We start from the raw sequence: 27,595 nt of genomic DNA on the forward strand, positions 1-27,595 counted from the left end.
TTACGGTTTAGTTTTTAGGGTTAGGGTTTTAAGGTTAGAGTTTAGGGTTTAGGGTTTAGGGTTTAGGGTTTAGGGTTTAGGGTTTAGGTTTTAGGGTTTTAAGGTTACGATTTAGGTTTTTAGGGTTTATTTTTAGGGTTAGGGTTTTAAGGTTAGGGTTTAGGGTTTAACTAAAATAAAAAAGTAACAAAAAAATTTCACTCTTTTGTAGGGTTTAGGGTTTTTAGGGTGAACGGTATTTTGGGCTAGGGTTTAGGGTTTATGGTTTTTGCTTGTTTTTTAGAGTATAAAGCTTAGAGGTTTGGTTTTGAGATTTGATCATAGGGATTTTTATATTGGTTTTGATTTAGGGGTTAGGGTTTATTGTTTACACGTTTCTTATAAATTGAATAATAAAAAGAATTATTATAAATGGTAGACGGTGGCCAAATTTAATTTTCTGTATCTATCCAATAATCGTTGGATACGATCATTTTCTTATAAAATGATAGCGAGTTTACTTTGAAAGGTTTTTTTTTTTTTTTTTTGTAAAAAAATTACCTGAGAATGAACTCCGTCCAACTTTTTTTCTTTGTTCTTAAAAAACCCAAAAATTGTTGAAATAGTACCGTATAGTTATTTATATTTTATTGGTTTGGATCATTGATTTTATGATGAAGTTAATAAAATAATTACCACAAATAATAATCCACACACCAATTCGTAGTACAGTAAAACATATTAAAAAAAAAATATATATATACCACAACTGTACGAATATTTTTCATGCATAACGACCAACCATATCAAAATACATAAAATTACACAACAATAGATATTCAAACCCAACAAAATTAACAGCATTGCATAAACCATTATTAATTGCTAAATCCACAATTATTATATGAAACTATTAAAAAAATTAGAAACAGATTTGAAACAAATTAATTTAAATGCACCAAGTTTATTATAGCCAAAATTAAAGAAAAAAAATTAATGGTAAAATTACTCACAAATATTTTTTTTTGAGTGATTTGTATGCTCCTTAGCCAAAATGTACCTGCATTAAAACATATTAGTCCCAAAATAATATTCACGTACAAGGCAGAGAGAGAGAGAGAGAGAGAGAGAGGTTTCAGAGAGAGAGAGAGTCAGTGAGATGGGTGTAGAGAGAGAGAGGTCCGGACCTACTGTGGTTCGGTTAGAGAGAGCAAGAGAGAGAGAGAGCAAGAGAGAGACAGAGAGATAGAGAGAGACAGAGAGAGACAGAGGGAGATGTAGAGAGAGAGAGAGCTAGAGAGAGACACAGAGAGAGAGCTAGAGAGAGAGAGAGCTAGAGAGAGACAGAGAGATAGAGAGAGAGGGAGATGTAGAGAGAGATAGGACCTGGTTCGGTTAGAGAGAGAGAGAGACCTAGAGAGAGAGAGAGCTAGAGAGAGACAGAGAGATAGAGAGAGAGACAGAGAGAAAGAGAGAGAGAGAGCTAGAAAGAGATAGGACCTGGTTCGGTTAGAGAGAGAGAGAGAGAGAGAGAGAGAGAGAGAGGGAGAGAGATAGAGAGAGAGAGAGAGAGAGAGCATGCACCGGAGAGGGAGCTGGTCGGAGAAGACACTGGAGGGCGGTGGTCGGTGGACGGTGGACGGAGAAGGAGAGAGAGAGAGAGAGAGCCGAGTGAGAGAGAGAGAGGTGAGGGAGAGAAACGTGTTTGTGGATCGCATGGGGTAGCTTCCTCTGGAAGCTACCCTGTTTTTATTTTTTTTATTTTTTAATTAATTGAAACCGAGGCCAGGTGGCGCGCGGGAATTGTCCCGCGCAGGTCACCTGGCCAAAAATTGGCCGCGTGGCTTAATGCCACGCGGCCAATTAGAGACGTGTATAATAATACACGTCTTTATAGGTTTTTTAATTTTTTTTTTTTTTTTAAAAAAAAAAGAACGAAAATTTTATATATATATATATATATATATATATATATATATATATATATAATTTTCATAAATATATATATTTGTATATATATATATATATATATAATATATATATATAAATATATATTTGTATTTGTAAACACAAACCCTAATCCGACCCTAAGTGTATGTAATATATATAGTGTTAACGTTTACGTAGACTCTAACCCATAAAACTAAACCCTAAACGATAACCCTAAAACTAATTTTTAAACCCTAAGTCTCTGTTAAGTTTCATATATATATATAGGTCCTATATATATATAGGGTTAGGGTTTTATTAGATTAGTAGTCCATTAACGTAAATCCTAATTAGAGTTAGGGTTTACTTATAAGTATACCATATATATGTAAAGTACTCAACACGTAAAACGTAAATATACTATAAACATATTGCACGTAGCCCATAACCCCTAACCCTATGTTTATATACTATATATAGTCATAAACCCTAACCCTAAGTGTATGTACTTTGTTATGTTGCATATTATTTTTTTGTTCCTCGCCGTATAATTATGCATATATATATAGCACAGATTTGGGTTATTTATGCATTTAGTACTCTATATAAACATAAACCTTAACACTGAGTGTATATACAACGTTATTATATATATCTATAAACCCTAACCCTAAGTGTATATATATACTATATATAGCTATACTGTATATAGCTATATAAGTATACTATATATATATATATATAGCCATAAACACCAATGTTATGGTATATACAAGTAACTATAAAGGTATATAGTTTCGGCACGCCGTTTACATGCATGCATATATTATATATATGTATATACATAATATGACAAGATAGATTTGAAATACAAATACAAATACAAATACAAATACAAATACAAACACAAACACATGCAACCCTAAGTGTATGTACTGTACAAATTGTTAAACCCTAAGTGTATGAACTGTAGAAATTGCTAAACCCTAAGCCATAAAACTAAACCGTAAACTATAAATTAAAACTAAATCCTAACCCTAAGTATATATATATATATACTATACTAAACCCTGACCATAAAATTGAACCCTAAAACCCATAATCTTAACCCTAATCTTAAGTGTATGTACCATATATATGTAAGCCATAAACCCTAACCTTAACCCTAATATTAAGTGTATGTACCATATATATGTAAGCCATAAACCCTAACCTTAACCCTAATATTAAGTGTATGTACTATATGTAAGCCATAAACCCTAATCTTAACCCTAATATTAAGTGTATGTACTATATGTATAAGCCATAAACCCTAACCCTAAATATATATACTATATATATAGTGATAAACCCTAACTCTATGATCAAATGATAGTTCGACCAAGTTTTGAACATTGAACTAGATCAAATGATAGAGGCATGCAATTTTATACTTGTGTAAGGTATGCTATAATGATCGGGACCACAAGGCGAACACATTCAAATGGATGTTCTACGAACCCTAACCCTGAGAGTATGTACTACACATACAATAAATTAAGTCCTAACGCATAAACCATATTCAAGAAACTCAACCTGCATGTAAACCCTAAAACATAACTATAAGTACAATACATACTAAATATAGCACAAATTTATTGTTGGGGTATATAATAAGAATTTTTTATATAAATAAATTCAAAAATATTTAACTACAAGTACTGTACAAAACTAATTAGTTTATAAACTCTAATTTGGTATAGGGTACATAGTAACATACTATTTGATTTTTTTTTTTTTTTTTTTTAAAAAAGGAATTCTAAAAATAATTTTCTGGAATACACCAGTTAGCCACGTGTATTTTTATACACGTGGCATTCTGTTTGACACGTGTAATTTATACACGCGGCCAATTGTTTCTACGCCCCATCTTGCCACGTGGCCTTCCACACACGCTGCCAAATGGCCGCGTGTCTACAGTAACGGTTACTGTAGACACACGGCGAGTTACACTGTTTTTTGTAGTGGCGGTTCTGGTGGCTTGAGGTCTGAAATTCCGGTGAAACAAGAAGAAATTTCCGGCGGAATTCCGGACATTTCAAACTGTAAAATTTCGGTGAAATTCTGAACACTCTGGGTTTTCTTTTTTTGTTTTTTTTTTCTTCTTCTGATTTTTCTGGCAGTTGGATTATGTGGATTTTGTGTGTGATTGTTATTTGTTTGTTTGGTGAGAAAGTGAGGCTGTGGGGTTGGAAAATGGTTTCCAGCAAAACCCATCTCCGGACGCGCGGGAAGGGGGAAGGAGAGAGCATAGAGAGGAGAGAGCCGTTTCTTTTTTTATTTTATTAAAATAATAGGTTGGGAAGCACACCAAAAAACCCAAAATTAGGGTATTTGTTGGAGGTCAACTTTTGGTGTTTTTTAGGATATTTTCCCAAAACATAGGGAATGGAACCACTTTAAGAGGACAGATGTGAGTGCTCTAAGGAAGTGGTCGTCAGCGGCCAAGCCATGTGGGAATTGGGATTGTGGAGGAGATACGGGCAATGTCTCCCGGCAAGTTCCTCTTGGGCTCCAATTCTCTCTTCCTCGATCTTATCCTCTCTCTCGCTAAGTCTCTCTCAAACCGTATATGGTCCAATGGCTAGTCATTATTGGCCCATTGAGCAATCATTGTTCTTAACTCTCCAAAACCTAAAGAAGGCTACAGTTTGATCCGCACTTGGTTTGTTTTGGCTCAGGTCCAGTGAAAAAACAAAAACTACAAAGATCTTGGCAGTTTTTTTTTTAACTGTTCATATTTAATTTTAAATTTTTTTTTATGAGAAATAGAGTAAAATTAAATTTAGATCGATACTACATATTACATTCATATTTTATTGGATTGATGTGGTAGTTCCTGTTGGCCTTGATTTTTTTATTTTTTATTTTTTATTTTATTTTTTTAACAATGGCTAATCGAAAGGTTGACTACACTGTCACATGCATGAGAGTATACTGTTAGGTTTTTAATGTTGACAAATTCAATATCAAAATATATCTTGTTGAAAGTTTCAAGTCTGAGATCAATATGGAGATTCTACTAAAAGAAAACATCAGACAATGATGTCCGAACGCCATGTGAAAATGTCCAAACGGGACTTCCAGATAGCATCAAAGTATTTGCATGTCCAGACGGCCTGTGTTGATGTTCGGACAGGTTTTCTAGAAGAACTCCCAAGACTCGTTGTGTCCGAACATGGTAGTTCGGACGATTAGTGACCATGTCCGAACAAGTTCTCTCAAGAAGCTCCTAAGAAACCTCATGTTTGGACGACTTGTGATGATGTCCGAATAGAAGTTACAGGAAGTTCACAAGTGTTATGTTCAGACAGTGCAACATCATGTTCAGACACTTGGGGCAATTAGAGTCTCGTAACCCTTGTTGCGTCCGAATGCCTTAGTGCCCTGTTCAGACGTTGTCGCATAGTAATCCTATTTGATTAGAATTAAGGGTTTTCTTCATAAGTCTATTTAAATTGATTTTTAAGCATGAATTTATACTTGGAGTGTTAACGTTATGTCTCTTTTAGAGTTATAGTTATTGTTTAACCATCAACTTTGAATAATGTCGAAGCCTTTTGGAGTTATGGTTAAGAAGATCAAGTAGAAGTCAAATGGGTCGCTTGACTGATACAAAAGAGTGTTAACTTCAAAGGTTTTGTAATTGTGAACTTATTGTAACCTTTATTCTTCTTTAGTCGATTGATTTCCGAGTTGGCTACCATGGAGTATTTTTTGCTTGAGTTAAAAGATTTTACACTTCGTCACCAAATATCTGTGTCAATTGATGTATTGCTTTTTATGTTTTGGTAAATGTTTGTTTGTACGTAGTTGATTCAATTTTTAATTCCGCATTATATTAGCATACACATATTCAACCCCATTTCTATATGTTTTGGAGTATAATTTATTTATTTATTTTTTTTTTTGGGATAATTGCACAATTTGTCATTGGAGTTGGTTTAAATTACGAATCACTCCCTATTGCATAAAAATTATTGTAGGATTCTTCTGATAAACTAAAATTATGAATCACTCCCTAAAGTCTTTTTTCGTCCACAGAGCTAATAGACCACGCGGTATAGTTAATACTTTAACACATAGACCACACACTATTTAAAACTCCTGAATAAAGACTTTCCAACAAAGTCTTATATTCATACAACATCTGGCACTCATCTTAAAAGACAAGCCCTACAAATAGCACATAGTTTGCATATCTAAAAAGACGATTTAAAACATCGCGAAGGAAGGAATGTGGCTTACCCCGTGCTGATTCCGGCGGTACTCGAACACAAGTGAAGAGCCTCAAATCTCAGTGGTGCATGGAAAATGACTTCTCTGCCAGCAATTACAACAACGGTCGGTAATGGGTTGAGTTCTCTGATATGGGTGGTGTGTGTGGTGTAAGGAAGAAGATGAGTTTGAGGAAGAGGAGAATGAGTGGATGAGAGACGGCAGTGGTGAATAATCGTGGTAAAAGTTTGGGATACGGTTACCTAGAAAATTACTGTAGACAAATGACGTGGATCACTCAGTGACGTGTGTGTCCTACATGGCTAACTAAAACGACGTGAAAAAAGCCAACTTGTGTCTTCAAATATTTTTTTTAAGAAAATGACATGCGTTTCATTTTTATTGAGTATAATGTGGCAAACTAACGGATTCTGTTAACTTTGTGGACGGAAAACGAATTCAGGGAGTGATTCGCAATTTTTATTTATAAGAATGACCCTACAATAATTTTTTTTGTACCAGAGGAAATTATTTGTAATTTAAGTCAACCCTAAAGACCAATAATGTAATTATCTTTTTTTTTTCATATAATATGTAAAATATTAAGTTGATCTAGACATCAAGCTTTTGTTTTGTTCTTTTATTTTTTGTTGGCAGGATTTTAGATCCATTTGCCCCACCAATCATCACATGAAGTCCATTGAGTTGAAGGTTATGGATCACGATTTTCTCCATTTTTCATCAACAGGCCTTGAGACAACAAACGGAGTTATAATCGGCGTACATTGCTGCAGGCAAAGGACAAGGTTGTATAAATGGGCAAACCAAATGCACAAAAAACTAGTTGGGAGTTGGACACATAATAAATTGGATGGTGATTCGTGAATTGAAATGCTGTCGATTACAGCCGCGTTAGTAGCACTTTTGCAACTTCCAATAATTCAATCGTTACTTGTACTACAGATTTACACCATTACTTCCCCTACTTTTCACAGCTATACTTATATCAACTGGCCCAGACTAATTTACATCAAGAAATTAGCCAAGACTAAATTTGATACCATTTTTGTTTCTTAATTGTTGAACACCCCCAAATGGGAGTAATGCTATATATTTTCATTTCATTTTCTTTCTTAACTAAAATATTAATTTTTATATTAATTTTATTGGAGAATTCAGGAAAAGGATGTACCATTACTCCGCGAAGGTAGTCCTGAGAATCACAAGGAGGGAAGGAACTATATTGGTAAGAGTATTAACAGTAAATTTTTAACCATTTTTTTATATCAATTAAATAACTTAAAACACAAAATATTTTTTAAAACATAAATATTTCCTAACCAGAAACAAATATCTTCAAAACACATTAATAAACTGTACGTCAGTATTTATGTTAGCTCATCGTCTTGTCACATTAGAGGTTGTACATGGCTAGGCTAGACTTTCGATTTTGCATGTGAGAGTGGATTGCGGTAAATGCTCAGATCATTAATGGATGGTTCTAGAGGGTGACCTACTCTCTCCGAATATTGACGGGCGTTTGGAGATAAGGAATTTATGGTGTCGTCAAAGTTTCGGAGCAGATCAGAATAGTGATAGGTTAATATTCATTTTTTTAAAATTTTTATTTTTATTTTTTAATAATAATCGGTATCAAAATATTTTAATTTTTTTTTTATTTTTTATATCACATTAATAATTTTTATTACTATTTAAATAAAAAAAATTCACTACAATATAATTTTTTTTTTTTTTACTTTTTTATAATTTTTTTTTCGTTACTTTATATCACATCATCACTTTTTATTAATTTTAAAATTAACAACTCACTAATTTGTTCTGTATATGCATTTGCCAAACAAGCTCTATATATTGATAAAACATGAGATTAACATCCTAAATTAATTAACAAGCATTACAAAAAATAAGCTCATTATATCGCCGCTAATGAGTACTTTGTCGCCATATTATTGATCAATAGCAGTGACATGTGGCCTCTAATGAGGTGGTTATCTTTTAATATATGGTTTAACAAATTATATTCTACAAACTTGAAGTCATATTCTTTAATGTTTTAATCATTGAAATTGCATAATAAATCATATATCGGGGAAGGTTTTTTTTTTTTTTAAAAAAAAAAAATTATTGTGTTAAAAAAAAAACCTAAAAGTTACAATATCTGAATAAGAATTTCTTATAATTAGCAATTCGGGCACCTCAATTGTAAAGAGTACTTATTCCAATATTTGCTAAAATCGTTTTGCGTTAGATTAATGAATAAAAACAAGTAGATACAGCATTCAACCTCAATTCGATAGACTACGTACAATTTCTTAAACCACATCTTGATAATTTAAATTCAACTCAAATAACAAGTAATCAAAAATAACATCTAGATACGTGAACTATTACAATGCGTACATTCAAGTTTTCTTCAGTTTTATTAAATTATCATTTATTTTAAAATTTTAATTAGTTGTTTAACCCCCGAGTTAACTGTCGAAGTAAAGGACGCCCGAGTTGAAATGACCATGGACTCTGAGAAATCAGACTGTAGATCTACATCAACAACATGCTCCTTTCGTTGTGGGCACTTGGAGCATAATACTTCATGGTTGCTGCACTTCCAAAGAATCCACAGTTGTTGGCACAAAGTTTTGGGGCTGTAGGAGAAGCCTGACAACCCCCCCCCCCCCCCCCGTCTTATTGTGTTCACCACAATTCAAAAGTTTAAGCTTCATTTATTTGATTTTATGTTAAAATTTAAATTATTATTTGTCTAAAAAATTTAAACTTTTTAGAATATTATGTGGTACCCTTATTCATGTTTTTTTTTTTTTTTTTTTCAAATGAAATACTTTTAGTTTTGAGCATTTATAAATTGGTTAATATTTTTACTATTTCTTCCCTTTCGATAATTCTTTATTTTTCGGCATGTAAGGCTATGGCTTTCATGACCCCATTTAAAATCTCTAATGTTCTCGAGACATCTCAGAATCTACCATCATATGCTTGAAAAACATTACTTAATTTCTTTAATATAGTTTTGGATGCTTTTTTTTCTTTTTTCTTTTTTTTCGAAGAATTCAGAATAAATTTATGTTCTATATTGTGGATAAGATCGAGTTATGTCGACATCCTAATTCCCATATATAATAAAATATATGTTTGCACACACAGAGATGGAGGGAAGGGGGGTTGGCAGGGGCATGCATGCCCCCCAATTTTCTTAAAAAAAAAAATTTCTAAGATTAAAAGAAAAAATCTCAAAAAAAAAAAAATTAGATAAGTTAAAAAACTAAAAATTTAGCCTATTAATTCCTATCAATAATTTTTTTTTATCATTGCTCTTGTTCATAAGAATTTTTGACTCCATTCATGTGCGCGCACATATATATATATATATATATATATATATATATATATATAACTTCGTTTTTTTCCAAAGTATACGTACGCTGAAACATAAATAAATAAAATACATCATAAATGCTACGATGAAGCGACATACGTACACAGCTAGCTGGCCAACCCTCAGTGCCTCACCATAATTATTTATTTATTTGTTGGCCTTTAAAGTTTCAACTATAGATTACTCTGGTAGCTAGGGTTTCTTCACCGTCGCTGACCCATTTCTTTTCACGTCAAGAAAAAGTCCAATGCTCGAAGACTTTCTGTCACCTGTTAATACCCTTTGATTGAAGAACAGCTGTCCGCCGGTAGTCCATGAACCAATAAATAATGGCAGATAATTTCCTAGTCTTGTGGACACCGCGTCAGTGCTGTCTGGTTGTTTACTAACCAAGCTTTCAACTTTACAGAGCGACGTAAATACAACTCCACCATATTTTTATAATTATTTCCCAAAAAAATTTTATAATCACTTGTTTATTTGTGTTAATTAATAAAGGCATTTGGCGTAGTAATCAGGAGGTAGCCCACCTAACTTGAATGAACAAAAAGGAATTCTTTTCTATTCCTTGAGGACGAGATCAGCCCTTCTGTACGACTCTCCCAATGTACACGTTGATAACCCTAATTCTCTGATCGAAAAAGTTAAATTTAGTCATTAGGTTTTTAGGCGATTGTACATTAGTTCTTAAATTTTTAAATTTGTTCCCTTACAGAGACGGATGGCTCATGGCTGCGCTAAACTAGATGAAGGGTGTTGACAACTCCATTATGAGGAGTGGCAGCCCCTTACCAGACGATGGGTGGTCAACCCTCTTTTGCGAGGGCTGCCGTCCCTCATTTGGTGGGGGATTGTCAACCTGGATGTGGTGAGGCTTGAGGAGTCACTTTTCTCGTCGGTGAGGGGTGGCACTTTTCTCGTTGATGAGGGGTAGCCACCCCTCACCAATTAAATGAGGATGGAAGAACATTGAGGAGAAATATTGACATTTTTTTTTTTAGTTTGATAGGGAATATTGAAACAGTTGGTAATGTGGAAGGAACATTAATAATTAAATAATAGTTTAAAGGAGACATGCATGTATACTTTAAAAAAAAAATAATATATTTTTAGTTTTTCCCCCTTAAAATTCTAGTTTTGCCTCTTTCGGGACCTTATAGAAATTCAACAAATATAATTTCTTATATATACAGCTTACTTGTTAGCACATTCTCGGTGGCCTTATCATAATTTTGATTTTGCGATCATTCCGGTCACAGTTATCCATGATTATATGCTATCATTGTTTACAAAAATAGAGTTATATATGGCATTAATTAGCCAATTATATTTACAGAAAGAGTAATGATTCACGAGTAATGCTATATGTCATACCCATATTTCTTTTGTGTCCCTCTAAAAATGAGGTGTCTTTTAAAATCACCGTTGAACTTGTGATTAATCAAAATTGAATTTTGATCGTATGATGATTTTAAAAGTCACATCATTTTTAGAGGGATATGGGTATGACATTTAGAATTACTCATGATTCACCACCACCTAAAAATATTATTTTTTATCACATTGTCTATGTGGCAAGGTAGTCATCCACTACCTTTTAAGTTTTTTATTTACTTTTAAGTGGGAAATCACTTTACCACTATCTTTGAGTGGTGGTGAATCATTATTCTTAAAAAAATAATAATAATAATAATAATAATAAAATAAAAAAATAAAATTGCTACGGGGTTTGGCAGAGGATAATTTATTGCAGCGACTCAAATTTCCCGTCTTCGTTGGCAGGACTTTTTGATAAACCAATATTTAAATTGACATGTATTCTTAACATGCAAAATACACATAATTTTCTTTAATAATATTTACTTGTCGCATACTTTTCTTAATTGATTAAAAAACATATGATTTGTAAGAATTTACTCCCGACGATCGAGGAGAAGTAGCTGCGTGGGCTAATGGTTCATGTTTATAAGATATCTAAACGTGACGTATTGACAAGTAATTATTCCACCAAAACTCATCAGTACTTTTTTTTTAAATGTGTTTAGAACAAGGAGCCATCATGAAATTATTGGCACAGTATTAAATTTTGTTAAATTATTTATTAAATAAAAATAAAAATAATTATTATTTGTTAGTTTAAACTTTCGAGATAAATAGTGATTTAATATAGTTTCAGAACAAATGTCATTAATTTGAAACTTGTTTATGTAATTTACTTTTCATTTTAACTAAATATTTCACGTATTCGATGAATCTCACTTATATATTGAGAAGAAATTTGAGCCCTCTTCAATTTAGTCTACACATGAAAAAGAGTACTAAAATATCTAATCTAATAAACTTTGTTTGGCACAACTTTAATTTTAGCTAGAGTGAGCGAGATAAGGGAATCTAAGTGCATTCACATGGTTGATCAAATTTATTCTTCATTTTAACTAGAAAAAAGAAACTTTTTTATTTTTATTTTATTTTTTTATTTTAGCTATCTACTTTTCTAAATCATATACATTTGACTCTCTTTTTTAGATATCTGATTTTTCCTACTTATTTTAAGTATTATTTTTTAGGAAAATATCAGTTTAGCCCCCCAAATTAGCATCCGTTTTGCGTTTAGCCCCACAAACTGCCAATACTCCGACTCCGGCCTACCAAAACTTTTGAAAAAGGCCCCATTTGACGAAATATCTCCATATTACCCCTGCCACGTGTCATGTTTCAATTAAAAAAAATAAAAAAACTACATTTTTATTTTTTTTTTTAAAAAAATGGGGTTTGGGGTGGCTCCTTGGGGACGGGGGTGGCCGAGCGCCACCCCTCGAGCCCTAGAGGTGGTTTTCGGGCCACCCCAAATGGATTTCGGGGTGGCCCGTAAGCCACCCCAAGGGAGTTGGGGGGTGGCACACAGGCCATCCCATGGTCTCTCTATATGTGCGTGTGCGTTTAATATAAAAGCAGACAAGACTTAAACTTAACTTCATATTAAATCATACATGGGCGGAGCTCCTCAAGGTTTTTCCCAAAAAAAAAAATTAAAATTTTATTCCTAAATTTTTTATTTCTTTAGTTTTGTCCCCCCCAATTTTTTTTTCTTCTTTCAATTTTGTTCTCCCAAATTCTCAAATGCTAGCTCTGCCCCTAAAGTCATAAGTCATAACTGTATACAAAAGTGACATGTCTATAAAATCATCTTTAAAAATAATTTCCTTCCAAATACAAAAGTGTTCTACCAAGCTATAGACATGTACAAAAAAAAAAAAAAAAAAAAAAAAAAAAAAAAAAAAAAAAATCTTAAAAAAAACTTAGAATCTCCTTTGAATTGTGCTCGACGACAGTATTTCATAGGATAAAATTCATCCATTATCATTTATGTAGTAAAATTCTTAACAATTTATTTCTCAATATAATCTAGCAAATAATCGATTAGAAACTCATCTTCAATTCTACTACGTAATCTAGTCTTTACTTGTACAGTAAATTTTTTGGAAGGTTGAATTTCATTTTTGCCGAAGCCATCATATATTAACCCTTCAAAAATGATTTTTTTTTTAGGGTTTTGAAATATTTTGGGCTATAAAACCCACCATCTAGGTGCTTCCGCCCCCTGCTTATATTGTAATTTTTTTTTATTTTTTTTTTGTATTAATAGTATTTTTTTTTTCTCTTACAATATGGTTAATCTTTGGGAAACATTTTTTTTTTTTGGCTAATTAATTTTCTACACGTTAAAATAAATCGTATTTTGTATAGAGATGTGCTGTCCAGCGTCCAGGAGGTAAAAGAGGAAAGATTTATGAGAATCTTTCTTACTGACTTCCTGACTGCATCAACATAACCAATAGTAAATGAAATGGTGTCCACATATCTGTCATCATAACCAACAAAACTGCACCGTGTGTACGGAATGCCTTTTTTATTTAGGAGTAAATCTATGGAGTCATTAATACACCTTTTAAAATAAAAAAATATATAGTTTAAATAAAACATAAAATATTTTTTAAAAACCCTCTTACACCTTCCTATAAGAATATTTTGAAAACAAATTATTCGAGTGTGAAAGTTGATTTAATTTGTTGGTTATAAAAAAAGAAAAAAGAAATTAAAAAAATGGTGGTGGTACCGACCTTATAAACAACGCTTTTCAAATATACGTGTCATTCCCAAAACATTTATCAACTTTCACATTTTCAAAAACTATTTAAAATACAAAATTCAAAACAGTTTTTAAAAATTTTGTTAAACATAACCTTGGATTTTGTACATGTTCTTGCTGGATCAACTTTTTTCTTGTCTAGGAGCAGTAAATGACTTAAGAGATGGTAGGTGTATGCATATATAAATAGATGCAGAACTCCGTGACTGAGCCAGACAAATTGTTCTTCCTTCGTTTGCCTTTCCCCTAAACTTGAACGCAAACGAAGAAGACAATGCACTTCTTCCTCTTCGTTAAAATGTTTTCTTCTTCGACCATATTATTGTTCAATCTCGTATTATTTGTTCTTTTCTTGAATACCAAGGCTCTCATAAAGCTACCGCCAAATCAAACCTTCCCAGCAGTCATAGCATTTGGAGATTCAATCGCTGATACCGGAAACAACAACCATCTAAAAACTGTTATTAAGTGCAATTTCCCCCCGTATGGCAAGGATTTTGAAGGTCAAATTCCAACAGGTAGATTCGGCAATGGAAAGGTCTCTTCAGACTTGATAGGTACGTAGCTCTCTCTCTCTCTCTCTCTCTCTCTCTCTCTCTATATATATATATATATATATTTTTTTTTCTTTTGTGCTGATCTTGGTCTACTTTTTCTTTGCTTCGATCTTTATTGTGTTGTTTTACTTTGCGCTAGAAAAGAAATCAACGTATTCTTTGTTTGGATCTTTGTTGTGTTGTTTTACTCTGCGCGAGAAAAAAATGGACGTACGTACGCCAGAGCCATAAGTCGAGACATGGTTCTCTAGGAAAATAACGCTGTTTTGACCAGAGAGAGAGAGTGCAGAACCTTTATTTGCAACGAAACTGTCTAGTTTAATCGAGCTCGTGAGCACTTGAATTGCTTTTCGATTCGATTTTTGTTTTCTTGGTAAGTGGTAAGTTGTGTTTGTGTGTAGAGTTTTGGTTGCATCGATGAATGAGTATAAAATTATATAGATCAATTCTAATTTAACACATTTAATTAAACGGATTAGATCTTTCAATTTTAATTCATTAATTTCGTGTAAAATTTTTGTCGTATTTATAGATTAGTTTTAAATGCATGTCACGTGTTAGAATTTTAGTCATGTGAAGCTATAAATACAAGACTATAAAAATCAATGTTAATACAACTTATTTAATTAATTAAACACGTCAAACATTCCTTTCTCTCTTATTAACTTCATATTTAATTTAGAGATTTGATTCTTGTACTACACCATCACAATAAGTGTACAACAACTTCTCATATGAGGGTGAGCCCTAGTGTGTGAGGCCCACCTTCATGTAAGGAATTGTTATATAATTGTTGTATTAATTTTGTAAATTTAACATTTCCTTTTAATTTATATGAAAGTTACAAATTAGGTCAAAAATTGACAATAACCTTACCCATTAGTACTTAATGGCAAGTCATTAATTACTTCTGCATGCCCGTGCATGAGTAGTACTGAGAGTTCTTGCTCCCGTACGTGCAATGCTTTCTCAATCTTTCTCATCGATCTTTGGAACGCCATTCATGGTGATGATCTGTCTATTATGCCTCCTTTGGGAGGCCACATTACCAAAAAAATAAAAAAAATAAAAAAAATCAATATTTTTTGACGATTTTTTTCTAGACGATTTATTTAAAATCGTTTGTATATTTTAATTTTCAGACAGTTTTATAAAAATATCTAAAAATTAATATTAATAAATTTGAAGACGATTTTTTTTCAAACCGTCTATAAGTTACAGATAGTTTTTTGAAACCGTTTATAATTTTTTTTCTTTTTTCTTTTTTTCTTTTTTTTTTTTGTTTTTCTATTTCTTTTTGTTTAAAAGTCCGTTCAATCTTCTTCCTCTATTCGAAAAAGACCTTCACTCTCTCAGAGGAAAAAAAAACCTTCTTCCTCTATCTTCGTTCTTCTTCCTATATCTCTGGTCGGCTATTGAAGACGGACGTTGATGGGATCTGGACGGTCGACAGGAACGGGACGCGCAACAGGATTTGGACGGTCAGTAGGAACGGGAAGCGCAATGGTTTTCGGCAGGATCCGGCTGAATCTGTTGAAACTAAGCCGGTGTACGTGTGTGGGTTTGACAGATTCGGCCGAAACCCATGCTTGTCCAGATCTGTGGCCGGAATACAGAGAGTTTGTCGGACGAATTTTGTTTGTTTTTTGGGTTTGGATTGTGTTTGTCGGACGGATCTTTGTTTTTTTTTGGGTTTGGATTGTGATTAGGGTCATGGCTGCACTGTGGTTTCCATTCGACGACATCTATTGCCGGTGCCGGTGCTTCTGAGCTTTCCTTATGCGATTGCCTTTCAAGGGTACGTTGGTTTTCGGCAGGATACAGCCGGATCTGTGGCAACTCCGGTAGAACGTTTGGACAAAATAATAATAATTATTATATTAAAAAAATAATAATGATTATAATTATAATTAAAAAAAAAATTCTAGATAAAATAAAAAATAAAAAAATTCTGGACGGTTTTGGGCAAAATCGTCCAGAATTTTCTAGATGGTTTTTCCAAAACCGTATAGAATTGCTTTTGGACAGTTTGGGCAAAACCGTCTGGAATTGCAGAAGGTTTGGCCCAAACCGTCTGCAATTCGGATTAGCGACATATTTTCCTAGACGGTTTGAAATAGTCCAGAAAAAACCATTTGGACCTTTTTCTAGACGGTTTTTTGCAATTTCTGGATGGTTTCAAACCGTTCAGCATTCTTAAAATTTTTGTAGTGTAGCTCGGCAAAAAGGTCCGGCAGCTAAAGGAATTTAGACAAAGTCTTCATTTTTTATTGTAGGATACACGGATTTTTGGATAAAATTTAACAGTGAAAATTTTGAATTCCATGTGATTAAGGTTATGTTTAATTGGTTTCCTTTGTAATAACATGAAAGATGAAAAATATAAAATAAAAATATCTTGCTTAATTTTTACCAAGCTTGCAAAAAGAACAAAAAAAAGAAGAAGAAATAAGGTAATTCATCTATCTCATACTTGGTGGTTTGCACTTATTTATAGATGAAACTTCAACTGTTTACTCTAGATCAAATGAGAACTAATTTTCTGACTCCAAGATTCCTTTCCAACATACTTGGAATTTGTACAACCTTAATATTTCGGAATTTGATGCTTTCGAGATATTTTTGAGCTTCTTCTGAAGTTGTTTCTTGATGGGTCTAGCTTAGCTTTAATTGGTTTTCCAACTTAATATATCTTAATTATGGGCTAACATGAATTAAGTAAGCCCTATTGAGAATATTTCTTAACAATATCAAAACAAACAAAATAAATAAAATCTTCAGTCTAACCAGATCATTCTTATTGGCCAGCAGTGGAATCCTTATTTGAATTAGAGTGTCACTAGCTCACTAATAATGGGTTGCGGTGGAGTCTCAGCACCGAAAATAAGGAGGAGTCTCACCTCAAAACTGTTTGAGCAATATGTATTTATCCATCAAATCTCTCTTTCTCCATTCGAATACAGATCACACTTAATGGCTTGTGATGACTAAACCCTAATCCTAATTTATGGCAATGCCTATTTATTAAAGTACAAACAAAAAATACTCTAAAGAAAATTAACACACGTTTATTGTATTACAAACCCTTTAACTCTTAAAAATTAAATGATACTAGCTATGTGGACCAATATTTCGTACTTCACCTCTTGCGTCACGATAACAGCTGAATTAATTAATTATCTCGCACCATCTGGAAATTGAAAATTCAATGTCCCAAAAAGGAAAAGATTGATTTGTTGTTCTCACCATGCCTAGCCTATCCATTCCGAGTTACAGAAAGAGAAAGATAATACAGGAAAGAATACTATCGTTTTTATGACTCTCCCGGCCACTTTTTATATTTATTTTATTTTATTTTCTTGTTTTCCCTTTTTTTTTTTAACCTTAAATAGTTTAATTTCATTACTTTTTACATCCAGTATATAGAAGAACTTCTAATCATATAAATATCACATATATATATATATATATATATATATATATATATATATATATATATATATATGGTGGACTCAACTTGAGAACTCATTTTCAAATGAAAAGATTATCATAACTAGGTTGTAAATCATTGATTTATAATAAATGGTATCCTTATCCCAAGTTTATTTTTCTAATTTGTTTCACCTTAAATTTTAGCGGAGGAATTGGGAGTGAAAGGCCTTGTGCCAGCATATTTGGATCCAAATCTGCAACCTCAAGACTTAATCACAGGCGTATGCTTCGCTTCAGGTGGCGCAGGATATGATCCCTTGACACCCAAAATAGTGGTACGTACACATGAATGCAGTTCTCTCTCTCTCTCTCTCTCTCTCTCATTTTACGTATACGTTATACTTGAGATTTATCATTATCTCGTAACTTATTGAAACATGGAAACAGTCAGTCCTATCACTGTCGGATCAAATAGAAATGTTCAAAGAATACATATCAAAGCTTAAAGGAATTGTTGGAGAAGAGAGGACAAACTTCATCTTGGCCAATAGTCTATGTCTTGTGGTGGCGGGCAGCGACGACATTGCCAATACATATTTTGTTGAGCATGCGCGGGAGTTGCAGTACGATATCCCTAGTTACACTGACCTTATGGCCAACAACGCTGTCAAATTCTTTAAGGTTACTTCTCATCTTGCCAATTTAATGTTAATGTGTTCTATATATTATTAAAGTGTTCCACATCGCCAAGAGATAGATAACTTCGGTACTTTATAAGATATGATGTCCCCTTCTCTCTTAAGGCGTCTTTTGAGAGTGAGTTAGGCTTACGAACTTTTACATGGTATTAGAACATGTTCCTTAGACAATGATAGATCTTTCTTTCCTGATGTTGAATACGTATTTGACCAAAGTTGTCACAAGTGAGGGGGCGTATTAAAGTGTCTCACATCGCCAAGAGATACATAGCCTCGGTACTTTATATAAGACATGGTGTTCCCTCCTCTCTCAAGGTGTCTTTTGATAGTGAGTTAAGCCCATGAATTTTCACACACACACACACACACACATATATATATATATTCGCTTGCTTTGTCATACTCAGTCACGTAAATGACATATATTTCCGTACTATTTTTTGATATTTTTGAATACATTATTCCTCTCATGTGAATCTAGAGGTGCAACTCATTGTTTTCGATCTAGATTGACTGCAATTTGTTGACTGAATTGCAATATTTTTGTGTCTCTAATGAGAGAAAAACTCGATGGGCCACCTGTCTGATTCCTCTCATGTGAATCTAGAGGTGCAACTCATTGTTTTCGATCTAGATTGACTGCAATTTGTTGACTGAATTGCAATATTTCTGTGTCTCTAATGAGAGAAAAACTCGATGGGCCACCTGTCTGAATTAGTATTCCGGCAGTTCAAGACGTGCTCGGATAGTTAAACCTAGCAAAGTCCTCTCTGAATTGACTGCCTGAATTAGTTGCAGTTCAACCTATTAACGCAACCAATCGCAAGGGATTCCGGTCTCCATGTCTCCATTATCGCGTACTCAATGACCTTAGTCAAACTAATTTGGATTTGGGTATACTGACTAGTTTGGTGCGGCAATGTGTCCAAAGATCTTTGGACCCAAACCGTTTGGTTCGATTCTCAATTTAGGGATTGTATTACTTGATCCAATCCCTAAAACTTTATAGTTATAATATCTTGAGTACGTACGTATGTAAGCCTTAATATTGCATATTATCTAATATTTTTCATATCTATAGCTCTCTCATTTCTCTACATAGTTAAAAATTTGCAAATGATATGTATTAATTTAATGAAACATGCATCTTCTAAAATAATTTCAAATTCGAAATAAAGTGAGCTCAAATTAATTTAAAGGTAATATAGGAAATAAAATAAATAAGTTATTTCATATGTTTTCTAGGAAATATATGGGCTAGGGGCTCGGAGGATTGGAATATTGAGTGCGCCGCCAATTGGATGTGTGCCTTCACAAAGAACTCTAGCCGGAGGAATACTTAGAGAGTGTGCAGATAAATACAACGTAGCAGCAAAGTTGTTCAATTCTAAACTGTCTTCGGCTGTGGATTCTCTTAACCGGAACCTGCCCAACAGCAAGATGGTCTACATTGATGTTTACACTCCTCTACTTGATCTCATTCAGAACCCTACAAAATATGGTAAAACACCCCTCTACTTGATCTCATTCAAAACCCTACAAAATATGGAAAAATATCGCAATTTCTTTTCTTTATCAATCAATGTTTTTATTTTTTCTTAATTATATATATATATATATATATATATATATATATACAATACAGGGTTTGAGTTTGTGGATAAAGGTTGCTGTGGTACGGGAGCTTTAGAGGTAGCTATACTGTGTAACCCAGCTTCTGCCACCTGTCCAGATGTATCTCAGTATGTTTTTTGGGATAGTTATCATCCCACTGAAGGAGCATACAGGACCCTTATTGTTCCAGTCCTCCAAAAGTATGTCCCTCTCTTCTTCTGAGGCAACTGATCGAATTCTACCACCTACACTCCAATCAATCTCCGTCAATTGCTCCTTCCCTCAACTGCAACGGTGATTTTGGCTAGCCTTTCATAATTCGTTTATATATATATATATATATATATATATATATATATATATATATATATATATATATATATATATATATATATATATATATATTTTGTTTAAGTTTTGCTTCATGGAAATAATTAAAGAACCCATCTTATGTGTTCGTTCTCATTAAGATTGACAATTCCGGAAGAAATTTTCTCGTATTGATGATTTTCCCACCAAAATATGGTCTGCAGACGGTGTTATATGTCCATATAGCTAGGTTCGATTCAATTAATGAATCAAAATGTAATATTATTGAGTTCATAATATAATATTATTGAGTTATTTGCGTTCAACATGTGTTGGTGTATATTATAAAGTTCAAAGAAGACAAGCTACAGACGAAAGACAATGATCATCTATCTACAGTTAAAGCTACTGTCAGTACACATGCAGACTCATGATCAACTCTGAAAAGCGAACCAAAAGAACAAGAAAAAATAATCATAAATCAGCAAAATAAAGGATGAGTGTTGGGGTGAAAGGCCGATAACAAAATCACAGCGAAAATTATCAATTTCTCTTTGTGCAAATTAAATAGTTAATCTAGCTAATACTAAAATATCAACTCACCCAAAAAATAATACAGAAAAATAAATCTAGCAACCACCACAAGCAAGACACTAAAATTTGTACGTGAAAAACCCTATGGTGTGAAGGGAAAAATCACGGGATTTAGTCCAGTTAAAACTCCCACTATCAACAATAATGGACTTACAAATGTCTTCTCTAGAATAATATCTAGAGGTTATCACCACATCAAGAATACACACATTCTTGGATTAAAATATAAATTCATCACTTTAAAAGTGGATTCCAACAAAAACAAAGAAATGTCTCACCAAGTGGGGATGAACAACCGAGCAATTGGAGAGGAAGTCCAACGATCAACACCAGTCAATGCGTAGCCCTCGTCGTCAGGAACAATATACTGAAATTTCATCAAGATCAGACCATAGATGACCCTCTAATCTCTGACGAAAATGGCTATGTGAAAAACACTATTTTTATCTCTTCCCTCACTGTTTGCTCAAGCCCTTTTTCAAAACTAACTTCTTCCCGGCCTCCCTGTGTCTCAAGCTGAAAAATCAACTTGCATTTTTTTTTATTTATTTATTTTTCTTTCTTGGACGCAATGCCAACAAAAACAGGGGCGCAGCCTCTGTTTCTTTTGGCTCAAGGGTTGGTTCTCCACGGAGGAGGGACCACCCAACAATGAGTAGTCGCCCCTAAATGAACTACGTACCCACTTCCAAGATCTAGGAGGAGCAGTCGCCCCTAAATCAACAAGGGACGGCTGAGATCTTTTAACAATCTAGGCCGTGAGAGGTACCGAGGTTGAAAATAACATTTTTTCTTTCAAAAGTTGTCTTATTTCCTTCTTCTTTTTCTTAAAAAAAAAAAAAAAAGAAAAAAAAAAAGCCTTGAGAGGCTTTTGCAACTGATTCGCGCGGACTGCAATAATAAAAACTATTTTCCCTCTAAAAGGTTTTCTTTTTTTACTCTCTGGTTTCCTTTCAATCAATCTGAATTTTGGTTTATGGGTTTTTAGCATTGTCTCTGTCATTCTCCGAAATCTACCCACAACTCTGTTTTTTCCCCTCCTAATAGTTTGGTTGAGAAGCTACGTACCAAAATGCAGTTAGGCATTCAGGACGAACATAAATAACAGACTTGACGTGCATGTGATGGAAATAATTTCATGATGAGTTGCCACCACAAAACTCACAATTGGTAGATGAAATGAATTAAATGCTTGCTAACACTAAATTAATATATTGGTTCGTTTCCGGTTGTCTTTCCAACAATTCGTTGAGCATTCCTAGTAGTCTCACCAAAATAGTTTTTTAGCTATTTTGGTGAGTCAATTTGATGAAAATCTTGAAAAACCACTCCTAACAGCCTCACCATTTTAACTAAAAAAATTTAATGACTGAAATTACTAACCAAATTAGATGAGACATTTTCACTCAACAACCCACTCACCAAATTTTGTTTCACCTTTCTCTCTCACATGATTAGCACACTTTTTTCCTTTTTTCTCTCATTTTCTTCTCCCATCTCCCATCTCTTACACGATAATGTCCTTATTTTATGGATATGAATGATTTTTTGTAAAAAGATTATATAAAAAAAAATAAATAAATATGAAAAAATTATTATTTAAATGGAATAGTGAATATTGACTAGTTAAAATGGTGAGGCTGCTGGGGGAATTTTAATAAAGTGGCTCACCAGAATAGAAAAAAGTGATTTTTAGTTATTTTGGTGAGTATTGTGCCTCCAATAGCTTTACGGGTCCTTGATAGAGAGTATAACCATTGTTAAAGTTCCAAGTTCATAATAGAGATCAACAGAAACTTATACGAATAAAAAAAGATAAAGAAAAACATATTAAAGAACACCATCCTTAACAGCAATTCAAGCAGGTCCTTTTCACATTTTGAAAAAATCTTTGAAAGGGAGGAAATAAGTGAGAAAGTTGTCAATAGAGCTAGTTGCAGCGGTCTTAATTAGTAGGGTGTTGTGAGTGCATTCGAAGTCAAAGGCACTCTTATAATTTCTTAGTTTCATATGTCAACTTGGACCAAAAAGAAGAAGACAGAAGCTGTAATAGAGAACCAAATACTCTTCCTTTTTTTTTTTCTTTTTTTTTTTTTTTGAATGGTTCAAAGAGAACACTACTGAAACACTGAACAAACAAAGGTGATTCCACAACCCGGAATCTAGAGATACAAACGATCCCTAAACAACAAATTCACAATACAACTCGGAGGAACATCCAACCAACAACCATTCACAAAATTATCAGCCGCCTTCTTCGCTAGGCAATAAGTGACCATGGTACCTGTCATGCCCCCGTTTTATGATATAAGGGGAAACGTGAATTTGAGTGCTAAAAATATTTAAATGGAAACGTACATTTACAACATATAGATTGAAACTTCATATTTTATTATTCCTGTCTATTAATAGTTCTTTACAAAGCCATGAACTCCAAAAAGGGACATACTATACACTATAAAAGTTGGGCCGGTCCACAGCGAACTATTGCTCTTAGCGAGGTCTACTCCATTACAACGAATTAACTTCGTCTAACTGGGTCATCTGAAAAGATTTGGGGGGAAATGGGTGAGTTCTACAACTCAGTAAGAAAATTACAACACCAAGAAAATAAAATATACTGTAAAATCTTCTTACCATAATATTTAGTCATGCATAATGACAGTTTATGCAAAATAACAAAATGAACAATTAAACATAATTTATGAGTAAGTGAATGAGGAATATGAGTAATGGCATAAGAAATTTATAATGATCCAGTAAATCTTTAAAACTGTAACTATGGTTTATCCCTTTATAGACTCTACACCGCTATTTCCCGTGAGCGGAGCACGTTGGCTTTGTCCAAATGACCTATAGACTCAGCCTGTCGTCACAGAGAAGAGTCGCCGGGTTGAGGATCTTCCCTAGGTGAAGGCTAACCCCGGCCGGTAGCACATACCGTCTTTTGGTATCCTTGCATTGCTACCCTATATGGTACCGATCATAACTGTCGTAGTGCCTCAGGGTTAAACAATTACTGCACATGAACGTTTTCTGTAATTCTATAAGCTCTGTTAGAACTGTACATTTTACTTTAAAACTGTAAGAGCCGCTTTCATAACTATAGTTATGTGCAGAATTTAAATTTTAAATCCTACTTTCATTCAAACTGTATTCATGTAAAAAAATCATAAACTTTGGAATGCTCTATAATCATAACCTTGAAATGCTCTTATTCATAATTTTAAGTATGCATAAACCATAACTTTGCAGTGCTCTTGATCATAACTATAAGTATGCATAAATCATAACTTTAAAATGCTCATAATCATAACTGTAATAACTTTGAAATACTTTTATTCACAACTGTAATTATGCATATACCAATACTTAAAAATGCTCTTATTCATAACTGTAGTTTATGCACATAATTCTTGAATAAAAATATGAGTAATAAAGCTTGGCATTAAAAATCATATAAGTAAATGCTTTGTAAAATTCCCCAACACTTTTCTCAAAAGAATTGTAATAAAATATTGTTGGGGGTTTTTCGATGTTGTATCCCTTTACCTGGATTTGCCATTAACGTCAGGGTCGAGCTTTTACCTAAATAAAACACAAGGATAAATTTAGCGGAGCGTTCTGAAATTTTAGTTCTAAAACTTAAACTAAATTATCCTATATATATATATATATATATTCTATATGCAAAATCTCTATCCAAAAACACACTAAATACTATTCGGTTATTACCTTAAGAACACCCATCATTCACAATTTTCTCTATAAAATCAATCTTACTATAATTCAACAAAATTTAAGAAAAACCATCAAAAAAATTATAATTATCCATCAATGCATCTATTCAGTACTTACTTCTCACAAAATCTACAAAATAACTCCAAACTCAATTACAACATTACAACTCGATTTTTAAGAATAATTCTCCTACCATCAAGAACATTTAGAAAAATCATAACCACAACAAATCTCAATCACCAAATCCATAATTCAAACCCCACGAAGCAATCTCAACATCAAAACAGAAAACATCATGCTATACACAAATCCGGCTAGCACAGTAACACATCTAAAATCCCCATATCACAATTGATCAAAAACAGGGAACAATAACCCTCAGTCAACCGATACACTGCACACATACTCAAACAATCCTCAATACTACACTCTCACAGAGCCCAATCGGTTCCCACAACAAAATTTCAACATAAATTTAAATCAATAACACCCAAGCTGTCAATCCAATTAAATCATCATAGGATAACACTAAATTCACAAAGTTACTCACTTTCAGGATTTTCCCAGAAAATCCACCGGAGAAAACGCCACTAGTTTCGTTGGAAAATCACATGGAGGACCGGGTTTCTGGGTGCTTCGGGTAACGGTTCGGCTAGGTTGCACACACACACACGGGTCATTGGCTCTCGATCACTGGGTCACGACTTTGATGGGTTCGGGGTTACGGGTTCGTCGGAAACCACCACTGGGACTGCCAGATTTCACTCTGGTCGCTAGACATGTAGGATCAGACCTCCTGAGCTACGGGCTGCATCGGGTCTACGGGTCACGGGCTTCACGATCGGAGCTCCTCCCGGGTTACGGCTCAATGGGTCGCAGGTCTTCCTCCGGGTTTCACCAGAAATTGTGTCGCCGGCGTTGACCCAACTCACCCACCGGAAGATCGGGTCCGATCTTCTTCTCCTTCAGCTCCCTCTCTCAAACTCTCTCGATCTCTGACTCTCCCTCTCTCTCTCAGTATCTCATCTCTCACTCTCTCTCGCATCTCTTTGTCTCTCATCTCTCAATCTCATGATCTCTCTCTCCCTGTCTCACTGTGTTCGTGCAAGAAGAGGAAGAAAGAAGAAGAGAGAAAAATAATAAAAGAAGTAGGAGACAACTTGCTGTGCAAGTTGTGAATTTTTTTTTTTTTTTTTTTCAACTTGTTGCTTAAGTTACTTAAGTTACTTAATAAGTTATATATTATTATTATTATTATTATTATTATTATTATTATTATTATTATTATTATTATTATTATATTGTGTCTAATAAAATTTGGGGCATTATAGTACCTTCCCTCTTAACGTGAACAAAGGAGGCTGACCTGAATTTGTGGAGTTCCTGAACAATACTTTCGGTTATATGGCAAAGCTTTGACAGGTGGGGAAGAGGAGCTCTAATATTGGTTATCACCTGAGCTGAATCTCCTTCAAAAATCACCTCATGAAAGCCCATCTCCAAGCAAAATTTCATTGCCCAAGAAGCAACCAGAGCTTCCGCTAGACTAGCTTCAAGATTTTGAGGGTGCATGAAACATTTAGCACCCAGAAAATCCCTTTTATTGTTACGAATAACAATCCCAAACCCAATACAACCCTTACTAAGATTAGTGGCTGCATCCCAATTAACTTTAAGGAAGTTTAAAGGGGGAGTTGACCAAACCTGATGTCTGCGAACACTTGTAGTCGTAGAGCCATGCACTAGTTCAAGATCACGACTTGCACTACGTCTAAAATCACTCAAAAAAGTATCTGCTCTTTTAAGAACCTTAGAAGGATGCATAAAAGAACCTTCAAAGATGAAAGCATTTCTCCGCAACCATATTTTACGAGCAATAACTACAAAACGCTCCATATCCTCATAGAATCGAAGCATGCACTCCTCAAAAAGGGATATGAAGGAATTACAGAGTAAGCTACACTTCTGGAAACAAGAATTGGCATCACCCCAAACATCTTGAGCCCTCGAGCAAGACCAAATAGCATAGAAAGTAGATTCCCTTTCTAGTTCACAATAAGGACAAAGATCATCATCAACCAAATACTCTTCCTAACACACCTATTTGATCCAGACATAGGTACTACAACGTTTCTATTCTTTATCGTGAAATATTGTTGAAACATGGACCACCCTATCAGGGCTGGCTCGATACATTTTAAGGCTTAAGGCAATAAGGTTTAATGGTTTTTCTTTTATATATATATTCTCACGTTTTGGGATGTAAAATTGTTGTCATTTTAAATTTTGATTGAAATTTTGGCTGCTCAATGCTCATCATAAGGCCCGAAAAACCTATACCCATAACATAATTAAATATTATTATTACTTTCATTCTCTAAATTATTTCCAAGAATATAACGTTTAAAGTTAGAAAATAAATTTTATTTAAGAATGTTTTTAATATTATTTGATTATCTTATTTAAAACTATCAATTTTTTAAGATTTATTTCAAGAATAAAATGTTAGAGAATTAAATGATATTAATGTCTTTTTAATTACTTATTATTATAATTAAGCCTTTAATTTTTTTTTATATAAAAAATTATTATTAATATTCGATAATGGAGAGCCTTATTAAATTTGAGACTTTAAGCTATGGATTAATTTTATTTTTTTAAAAAATATAGAATGAGCACACACCTTACGATGGTATTAAATTTCTGAGATTTGATTGGTACACAACAATGCATTATGCGCCTTTATTGAGACATGGAATAGGATCCATACCACATGAATTACATCCCATATCTCTAAAAACATGTTATTATACATGAGTCTATTTTCCAAATCACCCGCGGATCCCGCGGTGGTGATGGGCATCAAGTAAAGCAACTCGTGTTGATTGATGGAGTCGTATAGATGGAGACTGCAAGCCAGAAA

General features: G+C 33.6%; 2 protein-coding genes and 1 long non-coding RNA gene across 4 annotated transcripts; 1 reads left to right on the forward strand and 2 right to left on the reverse strand.

The window, feature by feature from the left end:
* The first annotated feature begins 13,957 nt into the window (after nt 1–13,957).
* On the forward strand, nt 13,958–20,379 carry LOC133871988 (GDSL esterase/lipase EXL3-like). The gene is made up of 5 exons (XM_062309482.1): nt 13,958–14,284; nt 17,921–18,051; nt 18,164–18,397; nt 19,660–19,915; nt 20,060–20,379. Exons 1-5 carry the CDS (start codon nt 14,002–14,004, stop codon nt 20,248–20,250), a joined length of 1,095 nt encoding a protein of 364 aa, XP_062165466.1. The 5' UTR covers nt 13,958–14,001; the 3' UTR covers nt 20,251–20,379.
* Nucleotides 20,380–23,107: 2,728 nt separating this feature from the next.
* LOC133871990 (uncharacterized) lies at nt 23,108–25,836 on the reverse strand. 2 transcript variants are annotated; one of them, XR_009900910.1, is made up of 3 exons: nt 25,223–25,836; nt 24,484–24,519; nt 23,108–23,475 (listed from the first exon to the last, which is right to left on the reverse strand). It is a non-coding gene; the product is annotated as an uncharacterized LOC133871990 (long non-coding RNA). The 2 variants fall into 2 exon arrangements; XR_009900909.1 differs by lacking the exon at nt 24,484–24,519.
* A 132-nt stretch (nt 25,837–25,968) lies between these two features.
* Nucleotides 25,969–27,461, reverse strand: LOC133871682 (uncharacterized). The gene is made up of 2 exons (XM_062309105.1): nt 27,443–27,461; nt 25,969–26,717 (listed from the first exon to the last, which is right to left on the reverse strand). The coding sequence occupies exons 1-2, from the start codon at nt 27,459–27,461 to the stop codon at nt 25,969–25,971; spliced, it is 768 nt and encodes a 255-aa protein (XP_062165089.1).
* Nucleotides 27,462–27,595: the final 134 nt, after the last annotated feature.

Source organism: Alnus glutinosa, chromosome 6, assembly GCF_958979055.1.
Source record: "Alnus glutinosa chromosome 6, dhAlnGlut1.1, whole genome shotgun sequence".
NCBI classification, from domain to species: Eukaryota; Viridiplantae; Streptophyta; class Magnoliopsida; order Fagales; family Betulaceae; genus Alnus; species Alnus glutinosa.

What these genes read in the sequence shown, in the direction of transcription:
- LOC133871988 (XM_062309482.1), top strand. Translation starts at nt 14,002, where the DNA reads ATGCACTTCTTCCTCTTCGTTAAAATGTTTTCTTCTTCGACCATATTA. An exon ending in GGTCTCTTCAGACTTGATAG is followed by an intron (nt 14,285 to 17,920) that starts GTACGTAGCTCT and finishes CTTAAATTTTAG; the next exon opens with CGGAGGAATTGGGAGTGAAA. An exon ending in CCTTGACACCCAAAATAGTG is followed by an intron (nt 18,052 to 18,163) that starts GTACGTACACAT and finishes ACATGGAAACAG; the next exon opens with TCAGTCCTATCACTGTCGGA.